At 40.0% G+C, this 23,655-nt stretch overlaps 1 protein-coding gene across 2 annotated transcripts; it reads left to right on the top strand.

Moving 5' to 3' along the window:
• The first annotated feature begins 813 nt into the window (after nt 1-813).
• LOC108717074 (phospholipid scramblase 1) lies at nt 814-23,540 on the top strand. 2 transcript variants are annotated; one of them, XM_041563394.1, is made up of 9 exons: nt 814-877; nt 5,040-5,067; nt 5,654-5,803; nt 15,865-15,965; nt 17,091-17,133; nt 19,143-19,363; nt 21,562-21,723; nt 22,067-22,228; nt 23,016-23,540. In XM_041563394.1, the coding sequence occupies exons 1-9, from the start codon at nt 869-871 to the stop codon at nt 23,043-23,045; spliced, it is 906 nt and encodes a 301-aa protein (XP_041419328.1). In that variant the 5' UTR covers nt 814-868; the 3' UTR covers nt 23,046-23,540. The 2 variants fall into 2 exon arrangements, with proteins under 2 accessions (XP_041419328.1, XP_041419329.1); XM_041563395.1 differs by lacking the exon at nt 814-877 and adding an exon at nt 4,707-4,747.
• The last annotated feature ends 115 nt before the right edge of the window (nt 23,541-23,655 follow it).

The raw sequence follows: 23,655 nt of genomic DNA, 5'->3' as shown, positions 1-23,655 counted from the left end.
TGAGTCTCTCGGAAATAATTCACAAAGCACACTTAGTACACTGAACGTGCTTTATTACCAATGAGTTTAGTAAAACCATACCTCACAATTGTCCCGATTTTGACAGCTCAGCCTGCAGTCCCGGGTTTGTTACTGAAATGTCCCAACTTTCTCCTTTATCTCCTGCACTGAACAGCCAGAAAAAGATACAAAGTTTCTAACTTAATTGGCTCTTGGCAGAGAAAAGATACTTAAGATACTTTTGTAAGAACTAAGACACAGGGAAATTCACCTTCATTAGCAAAACTGTAATAACTCTTAAAAAACACAGAAATGTGTTCAAACTTTCATAACTTGCCAAATTTTGTAAAATGGACATGGTAATTAGGTGGTCACAAAATTGGCGTGGTCAAAAGAATTCACTGTGCTCTGCGTGGCAAATCTTTTTGTCCCTCTTTCTGTTTCCAATATGTTGGGAAGTATAGACTAACCTTCCACCCGCATGCGTATGAAAACCCAATAACCTTTCTCACCAGTGCTGGGTTCACCAGGTGATAGGCTCATTGATGGAGCTGCTGTGTCTCCAGATGGGTTCTGTATATTGTGCCAATAAATGCATACAGAACTTCCAGCGTACAAAGAACTCAATAGTCATTTTCCCACGTGGAACTAGAGCCTGACCGTTATTTCCACTTAGCCTTGAACAGTCACCCCTTCCGCATACTTTAGTCTGATAATTATATTGTGTGACAACTAAGTGCTCACTTACCCCACCCCCTACGTTATTATTGGCTCCCGTCAGTGCTGACATTGAAGATTGGCCGCTCCCTTTACTCCATAAACCATTGCAGACACACAGTAAGCTCATTACAGCAATAGTGAGTTGCAGATGCAGGAGGTGAGTACGTGTTCCTGGTAGATGTGTATATGAGTGTGTGGTGTGGGGGGAAGTGTGCCTAATACTAGTGCTCCAGTATACTCTCACTGACACTTACAACTCCTTCTGTTTGATGCCTCTTGCCTGTGCCCATAGTTTTCTTCTGCAGCATGTGGTGAATTTACCTCAAGTCCAGGGCAGTGTCAGCAAACCCGCATTAGACTGTGTGAGAAGCTCCCATGAACCCCTTCAGAATGAGGCACGTCATGGGGTTTAAACCAATTTATGGTTCACACAGTTCATTGCACACGGTATATTGAGTTCCCTGAGTAAAGGGCTGCTTGAAACAGTGAGATTCGTAGGTAACAAATCTTCCTAAAAATGCTTTCCCTTTTTCAATAAAGTAAATTGTCTCACAAGGAAACTTTGGGAAAAAAAAAGCGATTTACTTTTACTATTGCCAGTGGAAAAACATTTCTTGGAGATTTTTCACTTGCAGAATAGCAAATTTAAACTCAGGTGACAAATCTTCCCTAGTGCCAGTACCCTAAGGGCTCTTATTCACGGGCGTTTGAAGCTGCGCTCCCCTGCGTTCCGGTTTTATACGCTCAGCCACAGGGGAGCGCAGGAGTAGACGCGATGAATTTTTTCAATGCGGCTGTACTCACACAGACACATGTAAGCGCCAAACGCAGGAAAAATGCAACATGCTGCGTCCCAACCTGCGTTATGCGCTTACATGCGTCTGTGTGAGGACAGCTACATTGAAAAGAATTTATTGCATCTAATCCTGCGCTCCCCTGCGGCTGGACGAATAAAACCAGAACGCAGGGGAGCGCAGCTTCAAACGCACATGAGTAAGGTCCCTAATACTAGTGAATGAAATGCTCTCTGATAGATACCTGGTGCATCGCCAAAACACCCAAGAAAATAATCACGAGTGAACGAGCAATGATAGGAATCAAGGAGTATTTGCTGTTTTCCACCTCATGGCAGTTGTGCACAAAACAAACCAAAAGACTGACCCCCTGGTATAGAAAATCTGATCCTCAGTGGTCTCCTATTGCTGTGTGTGTGTGTGTGTGGAAGGTCACTGGGCGACCAAAAAGTGACGCCTTCTATTACACTTTCCCCACATCAGATCATTGCAAATTGGCTGATCACTTATGTGCTTAAATCTTCACTTTCACATATGTGAAAGCAATTTTACTGAAAGGAAATGAATGAAATATAAAGATATATATTCTCTATCCCAGTTTCTGAGCTGTTGCATCTTATTGAATGTGTAGCTCTTTGTTTGCACTTGGATATACTGTACAATACAAGTATTGGACCTGTTATCCACAATGCTTGGTACCTGGATAATGAATCTTTCTGTAATTGGAATCTTCATTTAAGTCTGATAGAAAATCATTTAAACGTTAGATAAAACCCATAGGCTGATTTTGCCTCCGATAAGGATTAATTATATCTTAGTTTGGATCAAGTGCAAGGTACTGTTTTATTATTTCAAAGAAAAATGAAATCATTTTTAAACATTTCGATTATTTGGATAAAATGGAGTATATGGGAGATGGCCTTCTGCATAATGGATTGCCGGGTAATGGATCCTGTACCTGTGGTAGGGTTGCCAGCTTTTTCTGCTAAACAATAGCAGCCCTCAATTTTCTGTTACTTATCTTTATTATTGATAAGAATGATTGGCATCAAGAACTGTTTTTACTGGCTTGGTTGTATATGTCTGATTAGGTGACAAACAGAAGTTACATGATTAGTTACGGGATCTGCTTGATCTGCACTTTAACACATGGAATATTCATTCTGTAGCCAGCCTTTGCTAAACTACAACTCCCAGGATGCATCAGTAAATAAGGGTAGTTGGTATATGATGGAAGTTGTAGTTTGGAGAGTGCTGCTGGCCTACAGGTTGAACATAGCTGCTGCACCATGAACACCAACTGCCTTTAATCACTTGTATCGCCTTTCTTGCACTGCACTGTGGGTAATGCGTGCAGCTTTACAGTACAATAATGGTAGAGAAAACACAATCCGACCTCAGCTGATGTTATATATATGGTGTTGTTGTGTTATTGAAACACCATATCTACATTTGATATATAAAAGACTGCACTAACTGATACTGGCAAGGGTTTAGTCAATACGTCTATTGGCAGTGTTCTTCAGCCATCGAGGTGGTCTCTTCTGGAAAAATAAGCCTAAACAGTACATAAGCTTTATCATGTATGTAACAAAATGATGATGTTTATAATGTACTTGATGAGGGGGCTAAAGCGGAAGCTTGCCAGATTATGCAACTTAATTAGCCAATAAAGAGATCCCATGGTCCCCAATCTCTTCTCTGCATTCAGGGGGTTATTTATTTAAGGTCGAGTTTGTGAGGTTTATGAGGGTTTTTAATACCTTGAATAAACTCACAATAAGAATGTTTTCTTATTTATTAAAAAACTTGAATCAGTGAATTCGGGGTGAAAAACCAGAATACTCGTATTTATTGAGTTTTCGATGGAAAAAAGCTTGAATTGATCGAATTAGGGATGCACCGAATCCACTATTTGGGATTCGGCCGAATCCTTGGTGAAAGAATCGGCCGAATACCGAACCAAATCCGAATCCTAATTTGCTTGTGCAAATTAGGGCAGGAAAGGAAAAAGTGAAAAAAATTCTTCTTTTATTACTAAGTCACGTGATTTCCCTACCTGCCCCTAATTTACATATGCAAGTTAGGATTCGGATTCGGTTCGGCCAGGCACAAGGATTCGGCATAATCCGAATCCTGCTGAAAAAGGCAGAATCCTGGATTTGGTGCATCCCTAAATCGAATTAATTGAGTTTTTAAGCAACACCCACCGCAAGTATCCCAAACATCATAAAGGCTACAAACATCCTCAAATGGTTCAAGGGACTTCTACATGACCTCAACAGGTTTTAGCTGGAATATTTCTGGATTTGAGCTATTTCCAGCTTCAGGGTATAATACATTTTGGAAAATTCAAGTTTTTTCTTTTAAACTTTTTTTACTGAAAACTACCTTAGAATTTATAGGGGGAAAAAAAGAACTTGACCTTTGTTAAATAAAACCCCTTAAAGTCAAATAAAAGTGAAAAAAATCTTTAGCCTTGCCTTTATACTGTGATTTTGAGTGCTCCTCAAAAATACAACATCATTCATTAAAACTGTACTTTCAAAAATGGATATTCTGTAAATCCTTTGAAAACCCAGTGCAGTCTGCACAAACAGAAACAGTGATTTGTGGCCGTAATTTGTCAAAATCCTAATGCAATAATCCCCACAAGATGCCCATAATAGCCTGCATGGGCCACACCCTTGTGTGTGTTCAGAATCCCAGCTGCCACCATATTACATTCCATTACATCCTCCAGTGATCCATGTTTAGATGCACAGGTCCCTAATAAACCAACAAACAAAAGCAGCTTTTACTCATTCCCAGAGGTAATTGTATGCACCATTCCAAGAAACATTAGACGGCTGCTCTTTTCCCAAGTTGAAAGACCGTAGGCTGGCAGTTAGAGAGGGCTGGGTTACACTGTAAATTATTAATGACGATGATTAATATTATTATTATTAAAAGGGGAACTCCACAAAAACATAACTTTAGCTTTTTGAAAAGTAAAGACAATTTCAAGCAACTTTGCAATATACAGCAATCAAAACATATGCAGACTTATCATAATTTTAATGGTTTGGAACAGTTCCCTAAGCCTAGCCCCCTGCTCTCCTGCTGATCTGTCTGACTACTTTGCTGAGCTGACTGATTTCGTTACATTGTATCAACAGCCATCTGTCCTCAGCCTGCATCCTCCAAACCCCACAATGAGAATAATTTAAGAGTTAACATCACTAATAAATAAGGTACATTTTCTCCTTTTAAATTTGACAAAGTGTATTTTGAATGTGTCTCTACACCTACACAATAAATCAAGCTGTGGTTAAGTATTAGTTCAACAGACCATAATGCATTTGTTGTCAGATCCTATTCTATGTTACGGTGGATGGGTTTGTTTTGGAGACATCTCTAGGTTGCATACAGTAACATTATTTATCTGTGTAGTGAGATCCAGTTTGAATCAGTAAATAATACTAGAAGACTAATTGTTAGGTGTGTCATTTAAACAATGTTATTTTTCCCCCTTTTTTTTTTTAGAATCTTTTGGGTGACATGGAGATGAAAGGTATTGCATTAAACATTGTAGATCACTTAATAAAATCAATGGCGTCTTAGTTAAAATAGAAATAAAGATGGTTTATACAGAGTACCCACTGTTTAAAATGCTTAAAGAGGAGCTATCGCGAAAATGAAAACTTAATATAAGGTTCATCATGCTTTAATAATAAACTTTGTAAATACAATCAATTAAATATTCTGCATTGTTTCTGAAATAATTAAGTTTATCTTTACTATCCCTCTCTCAGCATCTGTTTGTCTTCATCCTGTCTTCTTGCAGGAGTTGGGTGTCAGATGTTCATTGACAGATCCATCCTTATAGGGGGGCTTCCTTTCCTAGCAGATGTATTAGAGCTCATTCAAATAACTGATTCCATTACAAACAAATCTAACAAAAGGATTTCTGGTGATTTTAAAAGAGTGAGCTCTAATATTTTTTCTAGTCCATCAGCAGCATAATTACGCATAAACATGAGCAGATTCAAGCTGATTTTGGCCAACCAGTTGTTTTTAGCTTTCCCAAATTTCATTGCAGTTTTCAGTAATTTCTCATTCTCCACTGCATCATGACGGTCATTTATATCTTTTATCAGGTGGTAATCAACCTAATCCAAATCTTGGTTATGGGAACACAGAGTTTCCAAATGCAGATTATCCAGGATATACCCCACAACAAAATCCTTATGGATATCCATCTGCTGGGTACCAACCTGCTGGATATCCTCCTCCAGGGCCTTACCAAGGTAAGAGAGACTTATATTTCTTCCAATGTTTCACCAATGCTAAAATAACCTGTGTAAGGAGCCACTGAGAATTATATAGGATTGTTTTAGATTTATGTTTGGGTACATATACATTTAAAATGGTCAGAAATATATTGTTAGCACTTTTCCATGTAAACCAAACATACTTATATAAAGTACACAACTTTTGTGAAGCACATTCATTCCCCATTGGATTTATAGATATAGTAAATTGTGTTAAAATGTATAAAAGATTTCCACCCAAAGTGCAGTTTATTTAAACTGCCTGGGTAATTTACTTTAATAGAGTTACACAGAGGATTTTTTTTCCCGTATGTAAAAACTTGGTTGTTGTATATTCACGTGTTTTGAATGTATTTTTTTAATTTTCTCAAATACGCTTTATAATAGCTTTCCAGTCCAATAGTTTTAGGTTCTTGGCCAGAAATAGCAATTGAAGAAGTAGTAGGCTGTCGTGGGTTCAAAGAGGGAGGCCCTCTGCAATGCCCAGCAGATTTAACATTGGCATGATTGTTATGATTGTATATTTAATGTTAACATTTTAGTTATGTGAAGCTTTCTAGCAATTGCTGATCTAATAATTGATTCTGAAACAATGCTATTTTGTATTATTTTTGGGGAAATTGTGAAAAGCTCCTGATATCTTGTGTTGGACAGAAGCACAATTTACTATATCTGTAAACCCAATTGTGAATGAATATGCTCAATAAATGGAAAAATGGAAAAGAGCTAACTTAAAGAAAAATAAATAAATAAATAAATATTGTCTTTGCATATAATTTATAATTTTACCATAAAAGTATTTGTCAGATGCTTTTACATTACCTTTCTTACCCCTATAGTTCCTCTATGAGGGGCTGTAGTTGTCAGTTAGTAGAGATGTCGCGAACTGTTCGCCGGCGAACTTGTTCGCGCGAACATCGGGTGTTCGCGCTCGCCGGAAGTTCGCGAACGTCGCGCGACGTTCGCCATTTTGGGTTCGCCATTGTTGGCGCTTTTTTTTGCCCTCTCACCCCAGACCAGCAGGTACATGGCAGCCAATCAGGAAGCTCTCCCCTGGACCACTCCCCTTCCCTATAAAAACCGAAGCCCTGCAGCGTTTTTTCACTCTGCCTGTGTGTGCTGAAGAGATAGTGTAGGGAGAGAGCTGCTGCCTGTTAGTGATTTCAGGGACAGTTGAAAGTTTGCTGGCTAGTAATCGTTTTGATACTGCTCTGTTATTGGAGGGACAGAAGTCTGCAGGGGTTTGAGGGACATTTAAGCTTAGGTAGCTTTGCTGGCTAGTAATCTACCTTCTACTGCAGTGCTCTGTATGTAGCTGCAGTGGGCAGCTGTCCTGCTTCTGATCTCATCTGCTGACTGCTGCAATAACAGTAGTCCTTGTAAGGACTGCTTTTATTTATTTTTTTGTTGTTTTACTACTACTACTACTACTACTACTATAAGAGCCCAGTGCTATTAGTCTAGCAGTGTTGGGGAGTGGGACTGGTGTGCTAATCTGCTGCTCCTAGTAGTTCAGCAGCACCAACTTTAATTTTTTTTTTTTAATATTCATTTTTTTTTTATTTTACTTTTTTTTATTTTACTACCGCTGTAGTAGTGTATAAGTTGACCTTTTAGGCATTATTTGCCCTGTAGGCATTATTTGCACACTGTTTTCTTCAACCCGCCATCGAGCTGTGTGACCTTGTTCACATTCTGTCTAAATATCCATAATATTACCGTCTCCAGAAAAAACACCGGAGTCACTTTTTTCAAGCAGCCATAATATATTTTACGTAATCCGTATCCACCGCTGTAGTAGTGTATACGTTGGCCTTGTAGGCATTATTTGCACACTGTTTTCTTCAACCCGCCATCGAGCTGTGTGACCTTGTTCCCATTCTGTCTAAATATCCATAATATTACCGTCTCCAGAAAAAACACCGGAGTCACTTTTTTCAAGCAGCATTCATATATTTTACGTAATCCGTATCCACCGCTGTAGTAGTGTATACGTTGGCCTTGTAGGCATTATTTGCACACTGTTTTCTTCAACCCGCCATCGAGCTGTGTGACCTTGTTCCCATTCTGTCTAAATATCCATAATATTACCGTCTCCAGAAAAAACACCGGAGTCACTTTTTTCAAGCAGCATTCATATATTTTACGTAATCCGTATCCACCGCTGTAGTAGTGTATACGTTGGCCTTGTAGGCATTATTTGCACACTGTTTTCTTCAACCCGCCATCGAGCTGTGTGACCTTGTTCCCATTCTGTCTAAATATCCATAATATTACCGTCTCCAGAAAAAACACCGGAGTCACTTTTTTCAAGCAGCATTCATATATTTTACGTAATCCGTATCCACCGCTGTAGTAGTGTATACGTTGGCCTTGTAGGCATTATTTGCACAGTGTTTTCTTCAACCCGCCATCGAGCTGTGTGAGCTTGTTCACATTTTGTCTAAATATTGATAATATTATCGTCTCTAGAAAAACCACTTGAGTTACTTTTTTTCAAGCAGCATTCATATATTTTACGTAATCCGTATCCACCGCTGTAGTAGTGTATACGTTGACCTTGTAGGCATTATTTGCACACTGTTTTCTTCAACCCGCCATCGAGCTGTGTGAGCTTGTTCACATTTTGTCTAAATATTGATAATATTATCGTCTCTAGAAAAACCACTTGAGTTACTTTTTTTCAAGCAGCATTCATATATTTTACGTAATCCGTATCCACCGCTGTAGTAGTGTATACGTTGACCTTGTAGGCATTATTTGCACAGTGTTTTCTTCAACCCGCCATCGAGCTGTGTGAGCTTGTTCACATTTTGTCTAAATATTGATAATATTATCGTCTCTAGAAAAACCACTTGAGTTACTTTTTTTCAAGCAGCATTCATATATTTTACGTAATCCGTATCCACCGCTGTAGTAGTGTATACGTTGACCTTGTAGGCATTATTTACACACTGTTTTCTTCAACCCGCCATCGAGCTGTGTGAGCTTGTTCACATTTTGTCTAAATATTGATAATATTATCGTCTCTAGAAAAACCACTTGAGTTACTTTTTTTCAAGCAGCATTCATATATTTTACGTAATCCGTATCCACCGCTGTAGTAGTGTATACGTTGACCTTGTAGGCATTATTTGCACACTGTTTTCTTCAACCCGCCATCGAGCTGTGTGACCTTGTTCACATTTTGTCTAAATATTGATAATATTATCGTCTCTAGAAAAACCACTTGAGTTACTTTTTTTCAAGCAGCATTCATATATTTTACGTAATCCGTATCCACCGCTGTAGTAGTGTATACGTTGACTTTGTAGGCATTATTTGCACAGTGTTTTCTTCAACCCGCCATCTAGCTGTGTGTATTATCGTTTCCAGAAAAACCAACTGAGTTTTTGTTGTTGTTGTTGTTTTTTTAAAAATAATGCCAGGCAAAGGCAGGCCGCCACGCAGAGGCCGTGCTAGGGGCCGTGCTGCTATGCAATCCTGTGGCCCTAGCAAATTTCCCAGTTTTAAAAAGCCAATGACCCTGAACTCCCAAAATGCTGAAGAGGTAGTTGACTGGCTTACACAGCACACCCCATCCTCTACCGTTTCTAACTTTACCACAACATCCTCCTCATCCTCCACTGCTATGGCCACCCCACGTAACACTTCCTCCACCACCGGTGCCCCTTCTTCACTGGGGTCAGAGGAGTTATTTTCCAATGAGTTTCTTGAACTGAGTAATGCGCAACCATTATTGCCAGAAGAAGATGAAGGAGATGAGGACCTTACACCAGATTTAATTCTGGCAGAGAACACGATAGAGATGGACATAATGAGTGATGAGGAGGAGGTCCCCGCTGCTGCTTCCTTCTGTGATGTGTCAGAAGAAATTGATGCATCTGAGGAGAATGATGATGAGGAGATTGATGTTTTGTGGGTGCCTAGTAGAAGAGAGCAAGAGGAGGGTAGTTCAGATGGAGAGACGGAGAGTCAGAGAGGCAGTAGGAGAATAAGACTTAGAAGAAGCAGGGAGGACAGCCCGCAGGGATCAGCAGGGCAACAACATGTATCGGCACCTGTGTTCAGCCGGCCAACGCACCCGCCATTGCCGCCAATACCGCCAACTCCGCCAACTTCTACTGTTACCGCCAGATCGCACACTTCCAAAAAGTCAGCAGTGTGGGATTTTTTTAATGTGTGTGCCTCTGACAAAAGCATTGTAATTTGCAATGAGTGCAGTCAGAAACTGAGCCTTGGTAAGCCCAACAGCCACATAGGTACAACTTCTATGCGAAGGCACATGAGCGGCAAGCACAAAGCACTTTGGGAGCAACACCTCAAAGGCAACAGGCAAACTAAAAGCCACACTCCTTCTGGTCCAGCATCTTACTGCTCTACCTCTGCTCTCCTTGACCCGTCTGAACCACCCTCCACTCCGCCTTCCACCTTGACCACCTGTTCCCATTCCCAGTCATCTGCCACCAGCCAAGTTTCTGTGAAGGCCATGTTTGAGCGTAAGAAGCCAATGTCTGACTGTCACCCCCTTGCCCGGCGTCTGACAGCTGGCTTGTCTGCACTCTTAGCCCGCCAGCTTTTACCATACCAGCTGGTGGACTCTGAGGCCTTCCGCAAATTTGTAGCAATTGGGACACCGCAGTGGAAGGTACCCAGCCGCAATTTTTTTTCTAAAAAGGGAATACCACACCTGTACCAACATGTGCAGAGCCAAGTTACCGCATCTCTGTCACTTAGTGTTGGGCCAAAGGTCCATATGACTACTGACGCATGGTCCTCCAAGCATGGTCAGGGCAGGTATGTCACCTACACTGCCCACTGGGTGAACTTGGTAATGGCTGGGAAGCAGGGAATGGGTAGCTCAACAACAACAGTGGAGTTGGTGTCACCGCCACGGATTGCACGCGGTTCTGCCACCACCTCTACTCCTCCATCGCTCTCTACCTCGTCTTCTTCTTCTTCTTACTCTGCTGCTGGGTCCTCCTTCTCCTCCTCCACACCTGTGCACCCCCAGCTCCCCCTAGGCTATTCGACGTGCCAGGTACGCCGTTGTCACGCTGTCTTGGGGATGACGTGCCTGGAAAGCAAAAACCATACCGGATCTGTACTCCTGTCATCTCTGCAGTCACAGGCCGATCGGTGGCTGACCCCACACCAACTGCAGATCGGAAAAGTGGTGTGTGACAATGGAAGCAATCTGTTGGCAGCGTTGAGACTAGGCAATTTAACACATGTGCCCTGCATGGCACATGTGTTAAATTTAATAGTCCAACGTTTTGTCTCCAAGTACCCAGGATTCCAGGACGTTCTCACCCAGTCCAGAAAGGTGTCGGCCCATTTCAGACGTTCCTACACAGCCATGGCACGCCTTGCTGACATTCAGCAGCGCTACAACATGCCAGTCAGGCGTTTGATTTCTGACAGCCAGACTCGCTGGAATTCAACGCTCCTTATGTTGGAACGTCTGCTGCAACAACAAAGGGCCGTCAACGAGTACCTTTTTGAACTGGGTGGTAGGACTGGATCTGCACAGCTGGGGATTTTTTTCCCCCGTTACTGGGTGCTTATGCGCGATGCCTGCAGGCTCATGCGACCTTTTGAAGAGGTGACAAATATGGTCAGTCGCACCGAAGGCACCATCAGCGACCTAATACCCTTCGCTTTCTTCCTGGAGCGTGCCGTGCGACGAGTGACAGATGAGGCTGTAGACCAGCGTGACGAGGAGCTGGAAGCGCACGATTTCTGGTCGGAATCACCAGAACGAACCCAGGCACCTGCTGCAACGCAGGGAGAGGTGCCAGAAGTGGAGTCAGAGGAGGAAGGTGGCTTTGTGGAGGAGGAGGAGGAGGACCAACAGGAGCAGGCTTCCCAGGGGGCTAGTGGTGACCTTTTGGGGACCCCTGGTCTTGTACGTGGCTGGGGGGAGGAGACCGTGGATGATGCAGTCCTTGATAATGAGGAAGCGGAGATGGATAGCTCTGCATCCAACCTTGTGAGAATGGGGTCTTTCATGCTGTCATGCCTGTTGAAGGACCCCCGTATCAAGAGGCTTAAGGAGAAGGACCTGTACTGGGTCGCAACGCTACTAGACCCTCGGTACAAGCATAAAGTGTCAGAAATGTTACCAACATACCACAAGTCCGAAAAGATGCGGCATTTACAAACCAGCCTGCAAAACATGTTGTACAATGCTTTTAAGGGTGATGTCACTTCAGGAACTCATCAACATTCCAGGGGCAGAGGTGCCAGTAATCCTGCCACGAGCACACCTGCAAGGACAAAGCCCTTTGGCCAGTCTGTAACGTCAGACATGCAAATGTTTTTCTGTCCAAGGCAGCGCCACAACCCTTCTGGATCCACCCTCAAAGAACGCCTCGACCGGCAGGTAGCGGACTACCTGGCATTAACTGCAGATATCGACACTCTGAGGAGCGATGAACCCCTGGACTACTGGGTGCGCAGGCTTGATCTGTGGCCAGAGCTGTCACAATTTGCCATGAACCTCTTGTCTTGCCCAGCCTCAAGTGTGCTCTCAGAAAGGACCTTCAGTGCAGCAGGAGGGATTGTAACTGAGAAGAGAACTCGCCTAGGTCACAAAAGTGTCGATTACCTGACCTTTATTAAAATGAATGAGGGGTGGATCTCGGAGGGTTACTGCACGCCGGAAGACTTGTTCTGACTTCTATGCAGCTGTCCTTCTCTTCAAGCCTCATGACTCCACACACAGCTGTCCTTTAGCGTCCTCCTCCTCCCTCCGCCACCGTTACAAACTAGGGTGCAAACCCTACTGGTTTAATTTTTTCTGGCCTCTGTGCTTCAGTGGCTGCAACCAAAAAAACTGGGCAAACAATGTCTACAAGGTCAACGTATGGCAAAAAATGACTATTTTCAGCATTTATATGGCATATTTTTTCTGGCAACTGTGCTTCAGTGGCTGCGTCCAAAAAAATGCATATTTTCTGCATTTATATGGCATAATTTTTCTGGCAACTGTGCTTCAGTGGCTGCGACCAAAAAAATGCATATTTTCTGCATTTATATGGCATAATTTTTCTGGCCTCTGTGCTTCAGTGGCTGCAACCAAAAAAATTTATATTTTCAGCATTTATATGGCATAATTTTTCTGGCCTCTGTGCTTCAGTGGCTGCAACCAAAAAAATTTATATTTTCAGCATTTATATGGCATAATTTTTCTGGCAACTGTGCTTCAGTGGCTGCGACCAAAAAAATTACTATTTTCAGCATTTATATGGCATATTTTTTCTGGCCTCTGTGCTTCAGTGGCTGCGGCCAAAAAAACTGGGCAAACAATGCCTACAAGGTCAACGACGTTGACCTTGTAGGCATTGTTTGCCCAGTTTTTTTGGCCGCAGCCACTGAAGCACAGAGGCCAGAAAAAATATGCCATATAAATGCTGAAAATAGTAATTTTTTGCCATACGTTGACTCAACGTATATGGCAAAAAATGACTATTTTCAGCATTTATATGGCATATTTTTTCTGGCAACTGTGCTTCAGTGGCTGCGACCAAAAAAATGCATATTTTCTGCATTTATATGGCATAATTTTTCTGGCCTCTGTGCTTCAGTGGCTGCAACCAAAAAAATTTATATTTTCAGCATTTATATGGCATAATTATTCTGGCAACTGTGCTTCAGTGGCTGCGACCAAAAAAATGCATATTTTCTGCATTTATATGGCATAATTTTTCTGGCCTCTGTGCTTCAGTGGCTGCAACCAAAAAAATTTATATTTTCAGCATTTATATGGCATAATTTTTCTGGCAACTGTGCTTCAGTGGCTGCGTCCAAAAAACTGGGCAAACAATGTCTACAAGGTCAACGTATGGCGAAAAATTACTATTTTCAGCATTTATATGGCATATTTTTTCTGGCAACTGTGCTTCAGTGGCTGCGTCCAAAAAAACTGGGCAAACAATGCCTACAAGGTCAACGTATGGCAGTTGTTTAAAGAGAACAGTAGATTACTAGCCAGCAAAGCTACCTAAGCTAAAATGTCCCTCAAATCCCTGCAGACTTCTGTCCCTCCAATACAGAGCAGTATCAAGCAGATTACTAGCCAGCAAGCTTACTATCATCTGTCCCTGAAATCACTAACAGCTCTCCCCCTACACTATCTCTTCCAAGCACACACAGGCAGATTTTTCAGATACATTTTTGCCCTTGATCCCCCTCTGGCATGCCACTGTCCAGGTCGTTGCACCCTTTAAACAACTTTAAAATCATTTTTCTGGCCAGAAATGTCTTTTCTAGATGTTAAAGTTCGCCTTCCCATTGAAGTCTATGGGGTTCGCGAACCGTTCGCGAACCGCTCGCATTTTTGCGCAAGTTCGCGAATATGTTCGCGAACTTTTTTTCCGACGTTCGCTACATCCCTATCAGTTAGCATTAGAGTGTCAGTAAAGCGTCAGTATCATTTTAAAGGTATTATATTTAAGAATGTCTAAAGCTGGCAATACATATGGAGATCCACTTGTTTGGCGACATCATCTCTCCCCGATATACCCACTTTGGCATATCATCCGATCATGCACCCTAGGGCCCAACGATCGGATCATAACAAAGAGAAAACGGGTGGACGGATCGAGGACTGCATCAACGAACCGTCAGAAGGCCCCGTACACTGTGCAAAAAGCTGCCGACTTAATCTGTCGACAGTTTATATCAGCAATTCACATTGTCTCAGCATCGTAAAATGGTAACAGAGGCAAAAAATGCAATTTGAGGATTATTCATGATACTAAGGGGCCGATTCACTATGGGTCGAATATCGAGGGTTAATTAACCCTCGATATTCGACTAGGAATTAAAATCCTTCGACTTCGAATATCGAAGTCGAAGGATTTAGAGCAGATAGTTCAATCGAACGATCAAAGGAATAATCGTTTGATTCGAACGATTCGAAGGATTTTAATCCATCGATCGAAGGATTATTCTTCGACCAAAAAAAGTTAGCCAAGCCTATGGGGACCTTCCCCATAGGCTAACATAGACTGCAGTAGCTTTTAGATGGCGAACTAGGGGGTCGAAGTTTTTTTTAAAGAGACAGTACTTCGACTATCAAATGGTCGAATAGTCGAACGATTTTTACTTCGAATAGTTCGATTCGAAGTCGTAGTCGAAGGTCGAAGTAGCCCATTCGATGGTCGAAGTAGCCCAAAAAAAAGCCCTTCGAAATTCGAAGTTTTTTACCTTCGAATCCTTCACTCGAAGTTAGTGAATCGGCCCCTAAGTCAAAGGCTTGAAAACAGAGCTGTTATATTGTACAAATTCTTTTTGAATTACATATACATGATTTTGCATAGCCATACACTTGTGATTATCAAAAAGATATGTAAATTATTTACTGTATATTTTATTGCAAACTCAATAAAAAGAATTTGAAAAGACAACAGAGCTGAAATAATGAATATATTTTAATATTTATGTTTAATGTTGAATTATCCTGCTGTTTGCTGAATCCCTAATTATCCCTATTTATTACCAGTGACAATTTTTAAAGAGCACAAAGTGCAGAAAACATTGCAGATTGCTCACCCCTCCCCCTTTTTAGAACTTTGCACTCCGCTCTGCACTGCACTCTGATAAATCATTCATATAGACTCTGAGACATTATACTGTCTAAAAATGGGGTATTTAATCAAAATACCAACATACCATAATTTACAGCACTGGGGAATCTTGCTGCAAAAAATGAAGGATGGATGGTGCAAAATACAGATAAATACTAAAAAAGCTATTTTACTGTCCAATCCAAAGATTGGATGAAAGTTTATTTTCAGCAGGACAGTTGTTCCAGTTGAGTGACCGTAGAATAAAAATGTGAATGTACCATTTATTATTAAATATTATTTAATAATAAATTATGCATATCAAAAAAAATTACTGACCCTAATGATAAGTGACATAAATACCCACTATAAATTACATTAACTTCCCCTTTAAGAGTGTTTCCCAAACTGAGACATGCTAGTGGCTGCCTATTCATCTCACCATTGTGCTTGTTTATGCTATAGTTCAACCTGGCCAAGCTATGCCAAATCAGTCTGGAGCTGCCTGGATGCCATTACCTGCTGCCATCCCAAACTGCCCGCCAGGGCTGGAATATTTGAGCCAGGTAACTAAAGATTATAATCCCTTTTGATCATGTGATTCTTTAAAATGAACACAGTGGTGCATATGCTTTAACGTGAATTAACTGTAACTGTACTTGACATGAAAGTCCTGCCTGCACCACACGGGTTCCCCTGCATCAATAGACACACTATCGAAAGGAGGAAGTAGAAGTGATGTAGCATCTCCAAGTACAACAATGCAGTAGTGCAAGAAGTGGCATTAGACTGCAACTGCCTGTAAAAAGTTTGGGGCTCATTTAGTAAGACTATAGAAGTCTATAGTAACCAATCAAGAAATACCTTTTGTAATGTAGTAAATGAAAGCAAATATCTAATTGCTTGCAGTTACTGAGCTGGTGCAAAGTTGCTCCGTGTTTATGAATGAGCTCCAGTTTTGAACTTGTACAAATGTGCGCTACATAGGCCCCAGTTAACAAACTGATTACGCCCTTCCTCTGGCCAATTTTCAGACAGATATATGTTGGGCATGTCTGTTGGTGGGCCCTATACACAAGTCAATAATTTGCTGACTCAGTCTGAAGGAACCAAGTTGGCAGCTTTTATTGGTCCGTGTACGGGCACCTTTATTTTGCTGTAAACTCTGATGTTTTACTGGCTACAGCACTAAGGGTTAAGGAAGAGAAGTTGCATGTCCACACTGTAGCTCTTTAGCAGTGATCTGTCTTGTACAGAGTGTGCATAAATTGGCCTGCATTCACCATCGATTTTTACTCCTTCATTTCATTTGATATCCTTCCTCAGTCCAGGCTCCACTGGAACATACAATCTAAGGTCTCTACTGTATATAGTGGAATACCTATATCTTTGAAACATTTATATTAAAAAAGTATTTTTATATGAAACAAGGTTATAGCTATAGTTTTTTAATTGTACTTGGGCTCTTACACTAGTATAAAAGTGAAGACATTTGCATGCCTTGTCTGTCTAGCTTAAACCAGCCCAAACCAACTGACTGGTCACTAGAAGTATCACTGCAGTGGTTTCATCAAACACAAGATTTCCTAAATAAGCATTACTATTGTGCTCTATGGAGCCACTTTCTCATGTGTTACATTGCTGTTCTCTTATTCAAACCTACTGATAAATCTTATCTTTTAACTTGACAGATTGACCAGATACTGGTTCACCAACAAGTTGAGCTGCTAGAAGGTTTGTCAGTTCTCTTTACAGTTTGTGTTACATGGGAAGCCTTTTTTACTTATGAATTGGGTGGACAGGATAAAGGATTTACTGACATACTACATATTACATCTCTGAACCTCGTTCCTATTTTCATGATGCAAAAACACCAATGATCAAAGCAGTGTGAATGCCATACCCCTTACATCCCACACTAGGTTTGATTTAATCATCAGCCAATTTGTGCATTTTGTATGTATATGAAACCACAATAAACTGACACAGACAAGAGAATATACAACTACAAATTTCATAATGGCTTTCTAAATTGGGGTTCATTATTCTTAATGCAACATAAATTACTTCATGTGCTAAATGTCTTATACACCTACCTCTCTTACGATGTATATAGTAGTATGTGATTTAAAGGAAAACTATACCCCCAAAATGAATACTTAAGCAACAGATAGTTTATATCAAATTGAATGACATATTAAAGAATCTTACCAAACTGGAATATATATTTACATAAATATTGCCCTTTTACATCTCTTGCCTTGAACCACCATTTCGTGACTCTATCTGTGCTGCCTCAGAGATCACCTGACCAGAAATACTACAACACTAACTGTAACAGGAAGAAGTGAGGAAGCAAAAGGCAGAACTCTGTCTGTTAATTGGCTCATGTGACCTAACATGTGGTTTGTATGTGTACACAGTGAATCGTACGATCTCAGGGGGCGGCCCTTATTTTTTAAAATGGAAATTTTCTATTTATGATTACCCAATGGCACATACTACTAAAAAAGTATATTATTATGATAATGGTTCATATACATGAAGCAGGGTTTTACATATGAGCTGTTTTACTCAGTATCTTTTAATAGAGACCTACATTGTTTGGGGGGTATAGTTTTCCTTTAAGAGGGAATGAAATAATTAATTTGTTGCCACACTTTTCAGCATATCTATTTCCATATTAAGATGTTTTCTTGTTTGTCTATTCCATTTGCTCCATAAACTAAAAGGTATTTTATGGTCACTGTAACTTCCCAACAATTGTGGGGAAATTACAGATTGATTGATTATCGAAGGAGATAATACTAAAAATCTAAAATCGAAAGCAATGGTTAGTTATCTTCTAAATAGTAATGTAAAAGTACAATAACGTGATATTACTAAAAGCTAACATTCTGCCATATACATGTTTTATTTAACATTTAGAAGTTTTTTAGATATTATATGGAACAAAATATTCAAGACTAGTAATCAGAGTTTTTCTAATGGGTGTAGAAAGGATGTAATTGGCAAGTGGATCTCTGATCCAAGAAATGTGATAACAATGGAGAAAGCACAGATAAATATAGGCAATGGACAGAATCAGTCTATTAAGGATGAAAAAGTTGCCATATTCATGGTGTAATTTTCATACAGGGGCAGATTTGACAAGGGCTTAAGCCACAGCTTTTCTCTGCAAAATTCATTGTCTTTACTCTAATGGACAGACTGAGGTCCCCACTGAAAGATTTAATGACTCTTACATGTTTCACTGAATAGTGCCATAAGTCGAGCATGTCATGTCCACGTCTCTCTCTAGTAGCTTGAACTGAAAAAACGAAAAATCACAACCACCCTGTGCTGCATCCTTTCTATTTTGTATAAGAGAGCTTTAGAGAGCTTTAGATCCTGCAGCTGTTTATTAAGCCACAAGTGATATGTGAAGTTGCATGTTTTCTAAAGTGTCACTATAGCTTTAAACTTGACCTATTGCTCTATGATTACCCTTCCTACACCCTATCTCACATTACACTCCTGTATCATTTTGTTTTGTAGCTTCTTTTTCAGCACTGTATTTAGGCTTGGGGTTTAGGGCAAAGACTCGATAGGCTGGGGCACTGCTTATATGTTTCCCATGCGGTTAGGTGTTTGCCCCATGCCCTGTGTCACTCCTGCAGCAGCACTGGGAGAAGTTGCATCGCTGACTAACAGTGTAGACTTTGCCCTGTGTAAATCAGTCACGCTTTTTCTTTCCTTTTTAGTGCTGACTGGCTTTGAAACAAACAACAAATATGAGATAAAGAACAGCATGGGCCAAAGAGTCTACTTTGCTGCAGAAGAAAATGATTGCTGCACGCGGAATTACTGTGGCCCCAGCCGACCCTTTATCATGACAATTGTGGATAACACGGGTCGTGAGGTTATTAAATTACACAGGCCGTGCAGATGTTCAGCATGTTGTTTCCCATGTTGCCTACAAAAAGTGCGTGAAGCAACTAATGTGTAACATTTGTCTATAGTTTCATGTATGTCTAGTGTATTCATGTATCTGTCTTCAGTCCCTCCCTGTAGTACATTCTTTTTGGATTTCGCACAATAACATACAGTATGGGGCAGATTTACCTAGGGTTCGAATATCGAGGGTTAATTAACCCTCGATATTCGACTGCCAAATTGAAATCCTTCGACTTCGAATACCGAAGTCGAGGGATTTAGCGCTATTCCTACGATCGGACGATCGAAGGAATAATCATCCCATCGAACGATTAAACCCTTGGAATCGAACGATTTGAAGGATTTTAATCCATCGATCGAAGGATATTCCTTCGATCAGAAAATTGTTAGGAAGCCTATGGGGACCTTCCCCATAGGCTAACATTGGCCTCGGTAGGTTTTAGGTGGCGAACTAGGGGGTCGAAGAATTTTTTAAAGAGACAGTACTTCGACTATCGAATGGTCGAATAGTCGAATGATTTTTAGTTCGAGTCGAAGGTTGAAGTAGCTCATTCGATGGTCGAAGTAGCCAAAAAAAACATTCAAAATTCGAAGTTTTTTTCCTCTATTCCTTCACTCGAGCTAAGTAAATGGGCCACCAAATGTAAGGAAAGAGACCAGTGAGAGCACAATGCAGTCACACCAATAATAACCTCTTGCCTAGATCTAGAAGTCTTGGCTCCATGGTCATTGTACTGTGGAAGAAGAATAAACTGTAATAATACTAGTTGTTTTCTCTCTTTAAAGTCTAATAATAATAGTTATAGCCTGCTCATTAGTATGGGATCCTTTAAACAGAAACCCATTATCCAGAAAGGTGTGAATTACAGGAAGGCCATTTTGACTACATTTTAATCAAATAATTCACATTTTTTAAATGATTTCCTTTTTCTCTGTAATAATACAAAAGGACATTGTACTTGATCCTAACTAAGTTATAATTAATCCTTATTGGAGACCAAACAATCATAATGGGTTTATTTAAAGGGGATGTTCACCTTTAAAACACTTTCATGAAATAAATTTCCCCATTCAAATAATCTTTAAAAACAGTTTTTAAAATATTTAATCAAAAAGGTAGTGTTGAACTGCTCCTTAGATCCCTTTCTCTTTGCCAGGGAACAAGGGGCCTCCTCCCCCTCATCAAAAATAAATCTGATTTAAATGATTTTCTAGAAGACTTAAAGTAGGGTGATCTAAATGATGGAATCCAGGAAACTCCAGGTCCCCTGCATTCTGGGTAACAGATTCCATACATGTACATCACTGTCTACTCAAATGTTTGTTATATGTAAAGTGATATAAACTCCCATTTATAAAATCAGATGATAGCTAGAGCAGGGTACAGGTATAGGATCCGTTATCCGTAAACCTGTTATCCAGAAAGCTCCGAATTACGGAAAGGCTGCCTCCCATAGACTCCTTTATAATCAAATAATCCAGATTTCTAAAAATTATTTCCTTTTTCTCTGTAAACAATAAAACAGTACCTTGTACTTGATCCAAACTAAGATATAATTAATCCTTATTGGAAGCAAAACCAGCCTATTGGGTTTATATAACGTTTACATGATTTTATAGTAGACATAAGGTATGAGGATCCAAATTACAGAAAGATCCATTATCCGGACAACCCCAGGTCCTGAGCATTCTGGATAACAGGCCCCATACCTGTATTAATGGGCTACTACTTTGCTGTTAGTATCTGTTAGAGGGATGATTCTTAATCAACTTTGCACTCTTTATTTTGCTTAATTGAATTGTTTTTTTTGTCTTTATAATTATAACATTCCCGATGGCTGTCATGCTATACTAAAGTAAACAGATTATTTATATTATCCTTTATATAGATTCTTCATGATATGCAGGTTGTTACATAGCAGTAGGATAACTGTAGAGGAAGTAGACACCACGGTCAGGGGAGGGCCCCTATATACCCACTCTACTGCCGGAAAAAGTTAGCAAATCGTTTGCAGCGGGCGTGCATACACATGAAAGTGCGTGCACACAAGGGTGAGATGGTTCAGGTACAGGGCAGAAGGATTCATCCGAATCCTGCTGAAAAAGGCCGAATCCTGGATTCGGTGCATCCCTACTTAGAATCGAAATTCCCTGTAGCATCCACACACATTAGTACTATGTTCATCATGAGCTAACTAACCTCTAAACTTTCATTTTTCCATGCAGCTTGAAGTGCAGGCTCCTCCTGGGACAGTTGTGGGTTATATTGTCCAGAACTGGCATCCATGTCTGCCTAAATTTACTATTCAGGATGAGCGAGGACAAGGCGTTCTGAAAATCAGAGGCCCATGCATACCTTGTAGCTGTTGCGCCGATGTTAACTTTGAGGTAACCAAAATACATTTTACATCTTTTGAAGCAGGGAGTGAGAACATAAAATGACTTTTGTATTTATGATAAAACTGTGGTTCCAGTTAAAGTGTTGTGTACCGTGTTAGCCAGTTGAAAAGGTTACAGGGTAAAACTTTTGATATGAGGCATCACAAAAGTGGTGAAAGGGTGATACTACGTTACCTTTTAATCCATTATTTTACTGAAATTCAGTTATAATACAGTTATAAAAACTGATATAAATGCATATACCATATCTGTAACATATTTCATATTCTGCACACTACAGCTTCTAATGCCAAGAATTTACTTTAATTTGCGTATTTTATTTTCCTCCTAGGTAAAGTCAATGGATGAAAGCGCAGTGGTTGGAATGATCTCCAAACAGTGGACCGGTAGTGTAAAAGAAATATTTACCGATTCTGACAACTTTGGAATCCAGTTCCCAATGGACCTTGATATTAAAACCAAAGCTGTCATGCTTGGTGCCTGTTTCCTCATTGTAAGTTCCTTTTTCTTTTCTTTTCTTGCTCAATGCCAATATTTAGCTTAAAGAGAAACTAACAAGCCATTAAAGTGCTTTGTCCATTGACATATTTATGAGTGCTAAACATATAGTCAGAATTTACAGGCACATTGATTCCAGTAAAGCTTGCAATTCATACCTGCTACCGAGTTTACCCTGAGTTGGACAGTGACCCAGTAAATAACATTTTTCAACTTCCAAAATGTAAATTCAGTTGTGTTCTAGAACATTGATATATATATATATATATATATATATATATATATATATATATATATATATATATATATATATATATATAAAAGAAAAAATGAAACCGCACTCCTAGGACTTTAGTGAAAAACACATGGTAGGTTTAACCTACCATGTGTTTTTCACTAAAGTCCTAGGAGTGCGGTTTCATTTTTTCTTTCGTATGCTATCTATAACCAGCACCCAGGCATTTTGTTGGTTGATTGGTGCACCAGCTCTGAACTCTCTCTATATATATATATATATATATATATATATATATATATATATATATATATATATATATATAGATCCAGCATTGACTGTTTTTGCTGTCATTGAGATGCAGAGAGTTGCAGTTTAACAACATTTGGAAGGCTTCCCATTGCCCAGCCATTGAATAAATTGTGCCAATATATTTACTGAGCACTAACAGAAATAAAGCATATGTGAAGCCCACAATAGAGGCAATAATTAGTAGAGGATACCTTGTCTGCATCAAGCTTATAACTCCTGCTTCTTTTTCTCCTAGGATTTCATGTTTTTTGAAACAAAGAATTAACTGAAATGGAAGACTGACTTTAAACAACGACACAAATACAACATATTATAGCAGTGGTTGTCCAAAAACATTTCAATTCTGTTCATTTCCAATTTATTGTACTTTTCAGACATATACATGGGATGCCTGTGGCTTATTTTAAATGGCACTGACCCAAGTTTTGATCTTGTAACTTGCAAAGATTTTCATGGTAATGGCACAGGGGTGAGTTTCGGCAGAGACATTTAAAAAAACTTGCATGAAAAAGCTGACATTTTCAGCTGAGGGTATTATTAAAAGTAATTAAGGGAAGTTTTTGTAGATGATTCTCATAGAGGTAAGGGTGATTTCACACATATAGGTGGTACGTAAATGCGGACTGTCCAATTTAGTGCTATTAATTACACGCTGATATATATATAATATATATCAGCGTATAATTAATAGCACTAAATTTATTGAGGTGCAGCGGAAACATTCGTTTCTTAAATAAATTGTTTATACTTTTGGATAAGACCTGTGAGTGTGGCTTCTTCATTGGAGGATCGTATGGGTTATTGGTGGCACACACCCAGGCAATGAGAGCCGAATTATCGTGAGTGCTGTGATTTTGGGGAATTGAATATATATA

Source organism: Xenopus laevis, chromosome 5L (genome assembly GCF_017654675.1).
Source record: "Xenopus laevis strain J_2021 chromosome 5L, Xenopus_laevis_v10.1, whole genome shotgun sequence".
NCBI classification, from domain to species: domain Eukaryota; kingdom Metazoa; phylum Chordata; class Amphibia; order Anura; family Pipidae; genus Xenopus; species Xenopus laevis.
Note: the sequence above shows the minus strand (reverse complement) of the source record. Positions and strands in the feature narration are given on the sequence as shown.

Coding starts and splice junctions, on each gene's coding strand:
- LOC108717074 (XM_041563394.1), top strand. Junction 5,068..5,653: donor GGGTGACATGGAGATGAAAG/GTATTGCATTAA, acceptor ATCTTTTATCAG/GTGGTAATCAACCTAATCCA. Junction 19,364..21,561: donor TCCCATGTTGCCTACAAAAA/GTGCGTGAAGCA, acceptor TTTTCCATGCAG/CTTGAAGTGCAGGCTCCTCC.